We start from the raw sequence: 13,414 nt of genomic DNA on the forward strand, positions 1-13,414 counted from the left end.
AAAAGTCTGCGGGGAAAACCAATGACGGATAACCAGATGAAAGAGACCAACCAGTGGCTGATAAGCTATCTCAAACTATTCCGTTTTCCAATCAAGCAACCAATCGACAGTCAAGGAAAACAGCCAAACGATGATAAAACATTTTTAAAAATCTTTTTGGACGGGAACCTTTGCGGCTATGTGGTCTAGTGGTATGACACTCGCTTTCGGATCGGAAGGTCCTGGTTTCGAGCCTCGCGCTCGGCGCATAGTTGAGTCCTTGGAAAAGACTCTTTACTCACCGTACTCAGGTGTAAAATGAGTACCTGGTCGTCAACAGCGTTGTCTCTGTCCGAAAAATTGTAATATCGCCTAACAGGCGTCATGTCTTGTACTGCATGTTACGTGTTGCTGTTGGTCGACCCTTTGTAAAGCGCTTTGAGCACATTTAGTGAATATTGCGCTATATAAAAGATCTATTTAAATTTAACCTTTAAAGAAGTACTGTGGAAAGACACGTTTTTTAAAATTTGGCCAGAAAACTTGACCTTCAAATATCGATTAATTTAAATGAAATTCATCTTGGTAAACATTCTCAAACCTGGGACATTGCGAAGCCCCAGTTTTGAGACCTTTTGTCAAGATGAGGGTCATTTAAATCGTTTTATATTTAAAGGACAAGCTTTATGGCCAAATTCTTTTTAACGTGTCTTCAAAATACGACAGTTAACTATAGAAATATGCTTATTAATATTAACTGGTAAATCGGCAAATTGACAGATTAAAATGATTTCAAATTGTCAAAATGTTATGAATTTAAGAATTAGCCTGATAATTCTCATGTTTAAGATTTTTGAACAGGATAATCATCATAATCTATCAAAGGCAAAATTACATAAAAAGTGTTTTTAATGTAAAGCAGAATATGTATTCAGCTATGATTATGTAGGAATTTGCCAGATGGATTTTGCTCAAAGTTGCTAGATACGTTTGATAATAATGACATTTTAAAAGTCTATGAGCTGAGTTGAGCCGATCTCGTCTGTCTGTGAATTTTATAAAAATAAATACTTTGCACATGCAACATGGCGCTTTTCCGTATTAATATGCGTTTAACAAGCACCGTGTATTCGTTCAGCAACCCATGTAAAAGCAAATTTTATTTTCATAAAGTACAAGTCACCTGGTAAGTTACTTTTTGTACTTCTTCTTCTTCATCTCCTCCTCTTCTTACTCCTCTTCCCCCTCCTGATCTTGCTACAACAACAACAACAACAACTACTACTACTACTACTACTACTACTACTACTACTACTACTACTACTACTACTACTACTACTACTACTATTACTACTACTAGTACTTCTTCTTCTTCTTCTTCTTCTTCTTCTTCTTCTTCTTCTTCTTCTTCTTCTTCTTCTTCTTCTTCTTCTTCCTCTTTTCGTTGTCGTCGTCATTGTCGAGATATTTAAATCCCTTTATCTACATAAGTTGCCATCAATGGAACACGACTCAAGAGTGAAATAGATCAGATAACCCGCTATATATTATTGTAACAAGATGGAACACAATACCACTAAGTCATTAATAGATATTGAAATACGAATAATAAAATATCAATGACATTTCCATTACTCTGTCTTCATTAATTAAGTGATTTGAATACATATTTTTATTGACAACAACTATTTTCCTATTAGACATTTTATATTTGTAATTTAATTAAAATCCAATTTATCAGAGAAAATCTTCACTTTGATAGCATTTCCGGTTCGTATCCAGTCCACCAATTTCTCATCTCACGTCCACTTTAGACTATCCTCGACTTTGTATTTTGAAAGATAACATTTTAAGTTCATAAACAAAACCAGTTGGTATTGATGAAAAGTATTTCTTTGTCTTAGAATATTTGACGTCGTCTAATGCGTAGGATGATTGTATCGATGTGGCAATACTCTCTAGATCTATCTCTAAATATTGATAACAATCCTTTCATATGTTCGATAAAATAAAACAAAACTCTCAACTCTAATATGATAATAATGATGATGATGATGAAGATGTTATTGTTTTTGATGATGATGATGATGATGATGATGATGATGATGATGATGATGATGATGATGATGATGATGATGATGATGATTAGAATGATAATAATAATAATAATAATAATAATAATAATAATAATAATAATAATAATAATAATAATAATAATAATAATAATAATAATAATAATAATAATAATAATAATAATAATAATAATAATAACAATAATAATAATAATAATAATAATAATAATAATAATAACAACATCACACTAGTCCTACAGGGAGAAAATTAATGGTATGCAATTTTTAGAATTATATCAAAAAGCCTAGCTGGCAACACAGGACCGGTCACCCCAATGAAAAGCTAATCTCCTCCTTGTTGACACACTATGAGTAAACTCTGATACGGGTACGAGGTCATGCCATCCTTCAACACTGAAGAGCAAGTCAAACATTGCACTGAATGTGGATTTGGCTCCTAATGTGTTGTTTTGTTTGTACAAGCTGGCATTTTCACAACCACAAACCAAGCTCAGGCCAGATTACCGAAATCCACCTCCAGAGTAATGTCACAGACTTATTTGTGTAATTGGGTTAGAAACAGTAAATAATATTTATTGCATGTTGCTTTATGTGCAGGGCGATATCTGTGATAGATTATTTATCCCGATATCTCTATTTATACAACATAACAAACAAAACAAAACAAACAAACAACATGAGCATTTCCAATAGCGTGATATCCACTAGACGTGCTTAAAACGTTTAAAAAGGGGTCCCAAGCCAACAGTAATACTTAAAATGCAAGAGGAGACATGACGCCTGTTTAGTGATGTTACACTTTTTCCCGACAGAGACTGACAACGCTGTTAACGGCCTAGTACTCATTTTACTCCTTAATGCGAGTAGAGATCCCATTCCAATAACTATGTGTCGCTCAGAGCGGGACTCGAACCCTGGACCTTCAGGTCCGATGGCAAGTATCATACCGCAAGACCACCTAACCGCTTAGCAAGCCTAATAAATATGGGGAGCGGAGACGAGGATAACTAGAAGATTGAACCAGCTACGTTTAGAAAAGGAAAATAAAATTCTCTTAATTCATCCTTAAAATGGAAAATTTGTGTGTAAGGTCTATTCCAAAGAGATTCTGGAATTACCTAGGCGTCAACCGCAGTGCAGCGGTTTCGTGCAAGTTAGGAGGTTCTGGAAATTTAGACACCGAAATTCGGTATTGGAATCCGTTTTAATGTTACTTGGTATCTGACAAGTCTAATTATGTAATTTGGACTTTCATAAATAATGAAGGCTTTGAATGAGTATACACGCTGTCTCAGGTTCAGAATATTTCTTCTTTTCTTCTTTTCATTCTTCTTCTTCTTCTTCTTCTCTTCTTCTTCTTCTTCTTCTTCTTCTTCTTCTTCTTCTTCTTCTTCTTCTTCTTCTTCTTCTTCTTCTTTTCAGGTCAAACTTCAGCCTTCAGCAAATTGGAGACTGGTATGACCGTCGAGCTTCTGATCATTTCTGTCTCCACTGTGATGTGGAGGAGAGGAGGAGATGGTTGGAACCTCTAACTGCTGGATGCCCGTCTAGTTATTGTTTCGAATTTATTCAATTGGTGAATTGTGACCCATCGATCCGAAACGGTATTATGTCGTGATGTTGCAGCTGCCAAAACCGAACACGAAAGCTGACATGACCAGATATATGAAATTTAAAAATGATACAGATAGAACGAAATTGGCATCACACATCGCTTTGTTACTGTTTTTAGCCAGCCATTTTTAACAGTAGTCCTCACTAGATTGAATTAATCAGACTATAGATAGAATGACGTTCACGTAACTCGGGTCTTTGTTATTATTTTTTCGCCATTCATGTTTATGAGTAATTGTCACTTAACTGTATTTACCAGACTATAAAAGTTAATGGTAACACAGAGTTTTGTGCGTTGGCCCGTTTTACTTCCGGATTGCAATGTTGTGAGCTTCCTTGCCAAGCGCATACTATCTATGAACGTTTAATGTTACACATAGTGTTGTGTGTTGACACGTTAAATCCGGTTGGCAATGTAGTGAATTTAATGGATAACAGGACTCATAATATGAGAATTCTCTACGAAGATCTCTGTTGCATAGCATCAAAGCGTAGCCATCGTTAACTTATAGCCTGACACCAGAACCCACTAGGACCTATGTTTTGACGTCATTTTTTAGATTTGTGCAGCGTCAAGTGAGTTGTTTGTTGTGCTCAAATCACGGAAACAAGTGATCCCATTGGTTGAACTAGTGAATACAACTCACGATTTGTTTTCTTTTGTGGCCACAGACTTGTCTTTTGACGTCATTTTTGGTCAGTATCAGGAGATAAGTTAACGATGGCTACGATCAAAGTCATCGCGACATATGATTGCCGTTTCGAAGCGGTAGTTCTCATTTGTAATATTAATAACACAATGTATTTGTGTGCATATAAGTAACCCCTCGCCTCAAAACGGTGTAATGTTTGGATGAACTAGATGTCAATACAGCCAAAATGAATTTTTGGTGTTGTCGGTTTAATGAATGATATTCATATGAGAGTTTTTTTTTTCTCTTCGAACATATCAAACAATTGCTATCATTATTTATTATTATTATTATTATTGTTATTATTATTATTATTATTATTATTATTATTATTATTATTATTATTATTATTATTGTTATTATTATTATTATTATTATTATTATTATTATTATTATTATTATTATTATTATTATTATTATTATTATCATTATTATTATTATTATTATTATTATTATTATTATTATTATCATTATTATTATAAATGAAATAAGCATCATCGTCTTCATCATTATTATCATCATCATCATCATCATCATCATCATCATCATCATCATCATCATTATCATCATCATAAAATCATTATCGTGTCTTGTTTCTATCTAAGCTACAGAAGAAAAAAAGATTGTAATAAATGTTCGAGTTTTATTGTAAAACAAAACCGTTCTTAAATAAGGGGTCACGCCGCCACTATGTAACGCTATCCTTTGATAAGAACTGGCAAGGCATCTACGGGAGATAATACATTGAAGAATTATACAAACAGGAGACAATTTCATTTTTATGTCCCTTGGATCATAAGATATCAAGTTTTCAGTCAAGTGCAGGCATCAGAGCAACAAAAACAAAAACAAAAGCAGCTACTTCTATTACAACAACAGCAACAACAACAACTACTACTACGTACTACTCTTACTACCTCTACTACTACTACCACCACTACTACTACTACTACTACTACTACTACTACTACTACTACTACTACTACTACTACTACTACTACTACTACTACTACTACTACTACCACCACCACTACTACTACTACTACTACTACTACTACTACTACTACTACTACTACTACTACTACTACTAATATTACTACTACTACTAACAATAATGATGATGATGATGATGATGATGATGATGATGATGATGATGATGATGATGATGATGATGATGATGATGATGATGATAATAATAATAATAATAATAATAATAATAATAATAAAACAATAATAATAATCATAATCGGAGTTTGTAGAGCAAATCTTATTCTCCCTAATATTGATTTTAAGAATCAAGTTTTACCCCGTTTAGAGACAATTGGTCACAAGCCTCACATCAATAACTAACAGTTACAATGTGTGATCCACAACCTCAAAACGGTATGACTAGGTGTGATTTAGATGCTGAACATTGGACCTTATAACCAGTCATAAATAAGAAGGGTAGATAGGCTGGTAAAGTGTAACAATGAGGTGAATATGTATAGATTGGTTAAAGCGCGTAAAAATAAATATAAGCGTAATCATAATAATCGATATCATAATCAATATCATCATCATTACCATCATCATCTCATCATTACTCATCCATCATCATCATCATCATCAATCATCATCATCATCATTCATCATCATTCATCATCATCATATCATAATTTTCATCAATCATCATCATCATCATCATCATTCATCACTCATCATCAATCATCATCATCATACATATCATCATCATCATCATCATCATCATCAGCATCATCACCATCAGGGGAATCCAATCCGGATATAGGAAAATAGGAAAGAAGCAATAGTGGTTTCCCTGGCCCATTATGGCAGGTTGAGAGACCCCACTCAGTTACATTGTTTTCATAAATAGAAAAAATCCATAACAAACAAAAACACAAATGTATAAAAGAATATTTTATTTTTATATATCATTATTGCTTTGTTTTGAATTTGCACCAGTGAGGTAATGTAGAAAGTATTGACAACAATGAGTGTTTTGTTTGTTTACAGCGCTGGCAACATATTATGGTCATATCAGCGACAGTAAAATGGAAAAAATGGGATAGCAAAAAGTTCTAGAATTACAAATAAAGTGCCCAAGGAAAGGGAAGAAAAAGGGGAACTGGTTCAAATAGGGAACAGATGTAGATTCCAAGAGGACACTACCATTCATTGTGCTTAGTTTAAGATCGCCTAAAAGTCTCACCCATGCACAAGGTCGGGTCCCCACTAAGAGGAACACACTCAAATGTTTACCAATCATATATAACGTGTAAACAAAACATAATACAGTACATAATAGAAAGATGAGTTACAAGGAACAGAATATCATCTCCCAAAACTAACTCTACATTTGACGGTTTCCCTCTCAGCCAGGGTATCCGACCAGGGCCAGGACAAAACCAAGTAATCTCATTCCAATACAAAGACAAAAAGCATGTTGGAAAACAGATATAGGGGGAGAGAAGACACAGCATGTACCTTCCTGCCCACTACGGGAAGTCAGGAACCCCACCCAGAAAAATGAATGTAACAGATTATAACAAAACAAAATAAAATATTTAAAAACCCGAATATTTGGGGTTCTAAACCTTCCTTTAATCATCAACAATCAACATTTAATTAAAATTGAGCTTTTATATAGCGCAATATCCACTAAACGTGCTCAACGCGCTTAACAAGGGGTCCCTGGCCATCAGCAACATTTAACATTTAGGACGGGACATGACGCCTGTTAGGTGAAATTACATTTTTTTTTCGGACAGAGACAACGCTGTTAACGGCCAGGTACTCATTTTACACCTGAGTACGGTGAGAGAATGTGAGTAAAGAGTCTTTTCCAAGGACTCAACTATGCCCCGAGCCAGGCTCGAACCCAGGACCTTCCAATCCGAAAGCGAGTGTCATCCCACTAGACCACATAGCTGCACATTACTTTACGTAGAATCCCGAAAGGCCGGAGAAAAGATCTTTACATTATGGCTTTTCGGGGCAGAGGAAAGGAAAAAGTAAACAACAGTTTGCGTGAAGCTGATCCATGTTAATTATATCACTCTGTTTTGAATCTACATAATTCTCGTTTTTGTTCTATATTATCTGTTTTACAGTCCACCGCTTAATTATATGGGCTTTGTGTTGACTTTGACAGTGTCATAGTAGGTGTCATAAACTAAAGTTTCTTTACACAAATAACGTTTTAAAATCTGAGACCAAAAAAGGTTAATAACATAATACATGATATATGAAGTAAGACATATTTCGTTAAAGTTGTTTTCTCAGTTTATAACAATAATAGAGCCAGCACAAAGCAACAGAACCTGTCTTTATATCTATTCTTTTATAAAAGACCCGGATAGCTCAGTTGGTAGAACACTCGTCGCACACGTAAAGAGACTGCTGAACACTGTGCCCACTAAGCAGTGACTGGATTGCTGGTCAAGTTATATGTTGGTGGAAAGTACCTTGCAGCATTCTAGCGTCCTCTCGAAAGCATTGCAGGAAATAGTGTCCATTTGATGTTACAGAAGCCGGAATAAATTTCAGCTTTGTGGATCCTATGAGTCTTAAAATTAATGACTTCTTCGGAGCCATTAGGCTATTAGGTCCATGGAGCCGGAATTTATCCCGTTTCTATTGCATGAAACGGACAATAGCAAATTGCTAGCTACTCTTTGGATAGGACACTAGTCTATCGCAAGTACTTTCTCTCAGATCTAGCTTCCCAACTACTGCTGAGTGGACAGGGGTTCATAAATAAAATCTCGACTTCACCGGGATCGATCTCAGTCCCTTTATTTGCGTGTGAAGCGAGTGCTCTACCGACTAAGCTATCGGGATCCCCAATGCACCTGAAGGACAAATAAAACATCTTTTGGAACCAAATGGGACCGATAAGGTCAATCTGGCATTATCTCGGAATGAATTAGGAAAAGAAAATTTAGAGTTTCGACGCAAAGAATTAGAATGTGGAAATATAACGTTGTTGAAGTTAAAGAAATTATTATATCCACTCTCCTCCATGGTGTCATTTCAATTTATCTCAAATTTTAATAACCAAACTTGAATTATAGTTGAAATCATTTTAAGGGCAACTAAGGCCATACTATTGGCCTAATCTAGTTCTTATTAGCTATTGTATTGTATTGTAAAAATAAAAATAAATAAACAACAACAGCAACTACAAAACAAAAACAACAAAAACTTGAATATTTGTGTAGCGCAGTATTCCGTGCTCAAGGCGGTTTACATTTGGTCGCCCTTACGCGATATTACTATTTTTCCGACAGAGACAACGCTGTTATGGGCCAGGTACTCATTTAACAGCTGAGAGAATGTGATTATGTAAAGAGGCTTTAAAAAAAACCCAACTCAACCTTGCCCCGATACTCGAACCCTAGACCTTCCTGTCTGAAGGCGAGTGTTGTATCACTAGACTACATAGCCTCATCAGGTCCTCTCCTACGGTTGGTCTCAAATATCAATGCTGCTCTTTTGTAGTCTTTTCATAATAACCCACTTTTTTGGAATCAATATCTCTTTCACCAACGAAAAATTTCAGAACGGCTTTCATGGTTGAATTGATATAGTCTGGTTGTACTTCGTAGGCATGCATGATGACCATGGTGGCAAGGCAGAACATCATGGTGAATCCCTGAGGTACTCCAACCTTATTCTTGGATACTCTTGAGGAATTCTTGAATGCGTTGTAGAAAATTTCCAGTGCCTGGAATACGGTGTATAAGGCCAACTCCTTGTGACGACTTTTCCTGTTCGGGAGAGGAAGAATAGAGTTTGGTGGAAAGTTATGGTCAGAATAAAGTTACACCGGTGAGTCGCGTGATATGTCGCATAATATACTTGTATCGTCATGTGCAAAAGTGAGTTCAGTTCACACTCGTTTGAATACCTCTTTTTAGTACAAAACAATTATTATCATTTGTTATACATCAATGGAAATCTCATTCATTTCTCTATCCAATGTATACATATAGATAGGTTAATGTCAATGCCCTGTATAACGTGGTATCGAACGATTAAGAATTGACATTTAAATAATTGACTTTACAAAACTTACACAACTTTATTAATACTGGTGGGGGGGGGGGGGGGGGGGGCCGGGGGGGTAAAGAATTGCACTGTGACGTTCAGGCAACACCTCAGGGACTTTCGACTTTTTCCTTTGGCAAGATTATTAACCTCCCAATTTGCTCACTTTGGACAACGTGGGTGATTCCTGTTAACATCAAATATTCTGCTTGATGGATTATCTAAATTCCTTCATGGAATGCCAAGGCTACGGTATCTAATTATATCGTGGCTGAAGGGCGTAATTCTTTTTAAAAATGATTTTATAAAATACTTTGGGTGCCCTCCTTCAACTTGATGCAAGAAAATGACTCGCCTTCGCATGGACAACGTGCATCTACAGTGAGATTTTCCCGGGCATCTTGAAGAAGCTGGTTTAAATCATCTCCGTTTTGATGTGGACCAAAATGATGAATTTCTTTCTTCATTGTATTCCACATGTTTTGGAGTAGATTCATGTTAAGATTGACCGATGCCGAAAATGATTGTTCTCTTAAAAATCCCCTTGTAATTCGAGCTGTATGCGACGGTGCAATGTTATGGATAGAAATTGTTGCTGTTTCATTGTCGCTAATGTAACTGCCCAATGACAACCCGCCATTTAATTTATTCTCACACAGCCTCCCATGATCCAGCCCCAACAGACAGCCCAGCCTGAACATGTATAATCAAAAGGGCACGAGTCTCAACACTTTGTTAAAGACGGTTTACTTACGGTTAAATAATGAAGGACTGATACGGTGGATATTTTGTTTATCAAATCATGTGAATCACGCTGATTTCAATAAGGTTATTAAATTTTAAAATTGGTGTAAAAATCCTATGATATAAGTGCCTCCAGCGTTAATCTCCCTAAAATTTTTATTAGCGCATATTTTTGCAAAAACAATTATTTTATTACACCTCCTATTTAAAAATAACAGTCATCAAATATTTCTCTGTGTTTCAAATTCTAATCATTGTATCTTTTGATTGAATGTCAAGACAGGAATATGTTTACAATCATTGAATAGGTAATTAATTAACATTTAAAATGATTCATAACATAACGTGATGCATAGTTTGAGTCAAAAGATATAAAGGAAGAAATAAGGGTGAACTTAATTTTGCACATGACTATATAAACCCTTCTATCTTAAACTTTGAAAACTATTTTATAGTTTTTATATTACAAAATTTCCTCTAAATGTGCTCAATGAGCTTCACAGGAAGTCACAAACTGACAAACCACACTTAAAATAACATTGAAAGACGAGTCGTGATAATATACAATGTTTCCAATTTAGATCGTATGCGCTTGGCTTAGAAGTTCACTACATTGCCATCCAGAAGTTTAACGGACCAAAACACAGAACTGTATGTAACCATGAACGTTTATAGTCTGATTAATTCAGTTTAGTGAGAAGTACTCATAAACTCGGATGGCAAAAACAATAACATAGACATGAGTGACGTCATCTTCGATCTATCAACAGATAGTTTGAAGTTGACGTCACTCAGTATTTGGTATTGTTTTTTGCCATCCGCAATTATGATTGAAGCTCACTGAACTGTATTATCCTGACTATAAACGTTCATGGTTACACATAATTTTGTGTGTTGGTCCGTTTTACTTCTGAATGGCAATGTTGTGAGCTTCTTAGCCAAGCGCATACTATCTATACGAAGGGTATCAGCAGACCGGATGGTCATCATCATCATCATTTTATTATCATCGCCACCACCTCTACAACAAGCCATCATCTCTACAACCACCGCCACCACCATCATCTTAATCTATCATCATTATCATAATCATTATCATCACTCTCATCGTTATTACCAATATATTCATCATCATCATCATCATCATCATCATCATCATCATCATCATCATCATCATCATCATCATCATCATCATCATCATCATCCATTATCAACCACACCAGTCTCAAGATAACCCACCTTTCACACAAAATCCCGCAAAATGCTCCAAGAGATCCGGAAATCAGTGGCACGGCGCCACTCACTGGAGGAGGTTTAGGATTGGCGTTCCGCAAGGCACATAAACTCGTTTTGGCGACAACCACCATGACAACCAAAAAACTTGTTGAGGACGCCATGTTTATTAGGAAGGACTTTATCACAGATGATGGGCTGGGGAAAAAATTGGGCAGAATATAATCAATAATGATCTAATTTAAAACATTGCATTTTCACGGATTTACAATATAGGGAATGAGATTAGCGGAAGAGTAGCGTCCCTTGATTGGACGTCACCTTACAGAGAGAACGTCAATTTGGTTTTGAAGTGTCTCAAGCCGCTTTCACCGGAAGCGAGGACGAGAGACCCATGCGCACAACCTACATGACGTTCTCTCTCTAATAACTTTTCCGCCGACTATGGGTGACGTCCAATCAAGGGACGCTACTCTTCCGCTAATCATATTCCCTATTGTTTTTGGACAATTTATCATAGAGTATTGAGGATCACCTTTTCATGCTTCACAGTCGCTTTTTAGGCATCCTTATTATCATACCATACCATATCAAATCATATCATATCATACCAAAATATATCAAATTATACCATATCCTGTCATCTCATATCAATTCTATGTCCTTTAAAATGGACAACATGTTATATGAAGTCCTCCCTCCTCCCCCACCCGCTTTACCAAAGAAAAAACAATACAAAAACAAAACAAAGCAAAACAAAATAGACTGTCTTTAAAATAATGGATTTCATATAACATTTCCATACTCCAAAAGGCCCAGCAAAATAAGAAATTGATCTCGAAGAGAAAAGACAGACACAGTGAGCATGGTTACATCTCTATAAACAGACGCAGATGGAGATGGCTAGGACATGTTGCTAGAATGGAGGAACCTGCTTTGTCAAGAACTGCACTCCGCTGGAGTATATTATCGATCTGGAGAAAAACAAACAAACAAATACTAGGTGATAGACTGGAACTATTCTATCAATGGCGTCACAAGCTAAGTATGCTTACTATATTAAGCAGGCCCAATAACCGAATGCAATGATGTGCCTGATTTAGTATTGTTGTAAGGGGCAACATTTTGCGCTGGTATAGGAGATTTACCGTTAAAACAATGAGCCCATAACAGTGTCAGTCATCAGACCTACAGGTATACGTGCGTGCACGTTATTGTTATCATATTTTTAACATGACATAAACCGGGATAAACCGTAGCCATCGTTATGTTATAGCCTGACACTGAAACCGTAGCCATCGTTATGTTATAGCCTGACACTGAAATCCAAAAGCACTGGCAGTTTGACGTCATTATTTGGTTTTTGCACCGCCTAGTGAGTTGTCGTTAGTAGAGCTCAAGGAAACAAGTCATTTCATTGGTTGAACTATTGAATACAACTCACGATTTGTTTTCTTTTGTGGCAAAAGACTGTCATTTTGACGTCATTTTTTGGTCAGTGTCAGGCCATAATTTTACGAAGGCCAAGGATAAACCCCAGATCTTTTGTCCTTGGGGCTCTGAAGGATTAATACTATTTAACCGCCGTTCGCTGGAAAGGCGCTTCGCGAGGTCTTATAATATCTGAGAGTTTTTGCCAAGATGAGGGCCATTTAAATCGATCGTTATATGAATGTCGAGTTTCTGGCCAATTTTTTAAAATTCGTGTCTTTCCAGAGTACGGCAATTAACTGGTTGAAAGAATTAACCCCAGCATTTTACTTGGTCATTAGAGCTTTTCTTTTGTAGATCAGAATCGGTAAAGCGTGAATAGGCAAATAAATCTTGGCCGCCGAAGGATAACAATCTTTGAAGGACAGTAGGTTATATTTTAAACACGAGCCTTTGTGGAGAACTTCGTGACATTTCACGAATCTGGGACTCGGGTCTCTGGAATTATACAAAAGAATATAAATGTACATGTTACCTACTGGTTTTTTTTTGGTAGTGAACCAAAAAAATTGAATT

The 13,414-nt window shown here is 36.1% G+C and overlaps 1 protein-coding gene across 11 annotated transcripts in view; it reads right to left on the reverse strand.

Annotated features, from left to right (window-relative positions):
* Positions 1-6,281: 6,281 nt before the first annotated feature.
* LOC144969123 (uncharacterized) overlaps positions 6,282-13,414 on the reverse strand; it is a 21,417-nt gene continuing 14,284 nt past the window's right edge. For all 11 annotated transcript variants that reach the window (XM_078908201.1, XM_078908211.1, XM_078908204.1 and 8 more), the window contains exons 6-8: positions 13,169-13,336; positions 11,414-11,605; positions 6,282-9,150 (exon numbers count right to left, since the gene is read on the reverse strand). In XM_078908201.1, the coding sequence (XP_078764327.1) occupies positions 8,862-9,150; positions 11,414-11,605; positions 13,169-13,336 (649 nt within the window). In that variant the 3' untranslated portion in view covers positions 6,282-8,861. The remainder of the gene's footprint in view (positions 9,151-11,413; positions 11,606-13,168; positions 13,337-13,414) is intronic.

Source organism: Berghia stephanieae, chromosome 3 (genome assembly GCF_034508935.2).
Source record: "Berghia stephanieae isolate SIO BIC M18660-M18661 chromosome 3, UCSD_Bste_1.3, whole genome shotgun sequence".
Lineage (NCBI taxonomy): Eukaryota > Metazoa > Mollusca > Gastropoda > Nudibranchia > Aeolidiidae > Berghia > Berghia stephanieae.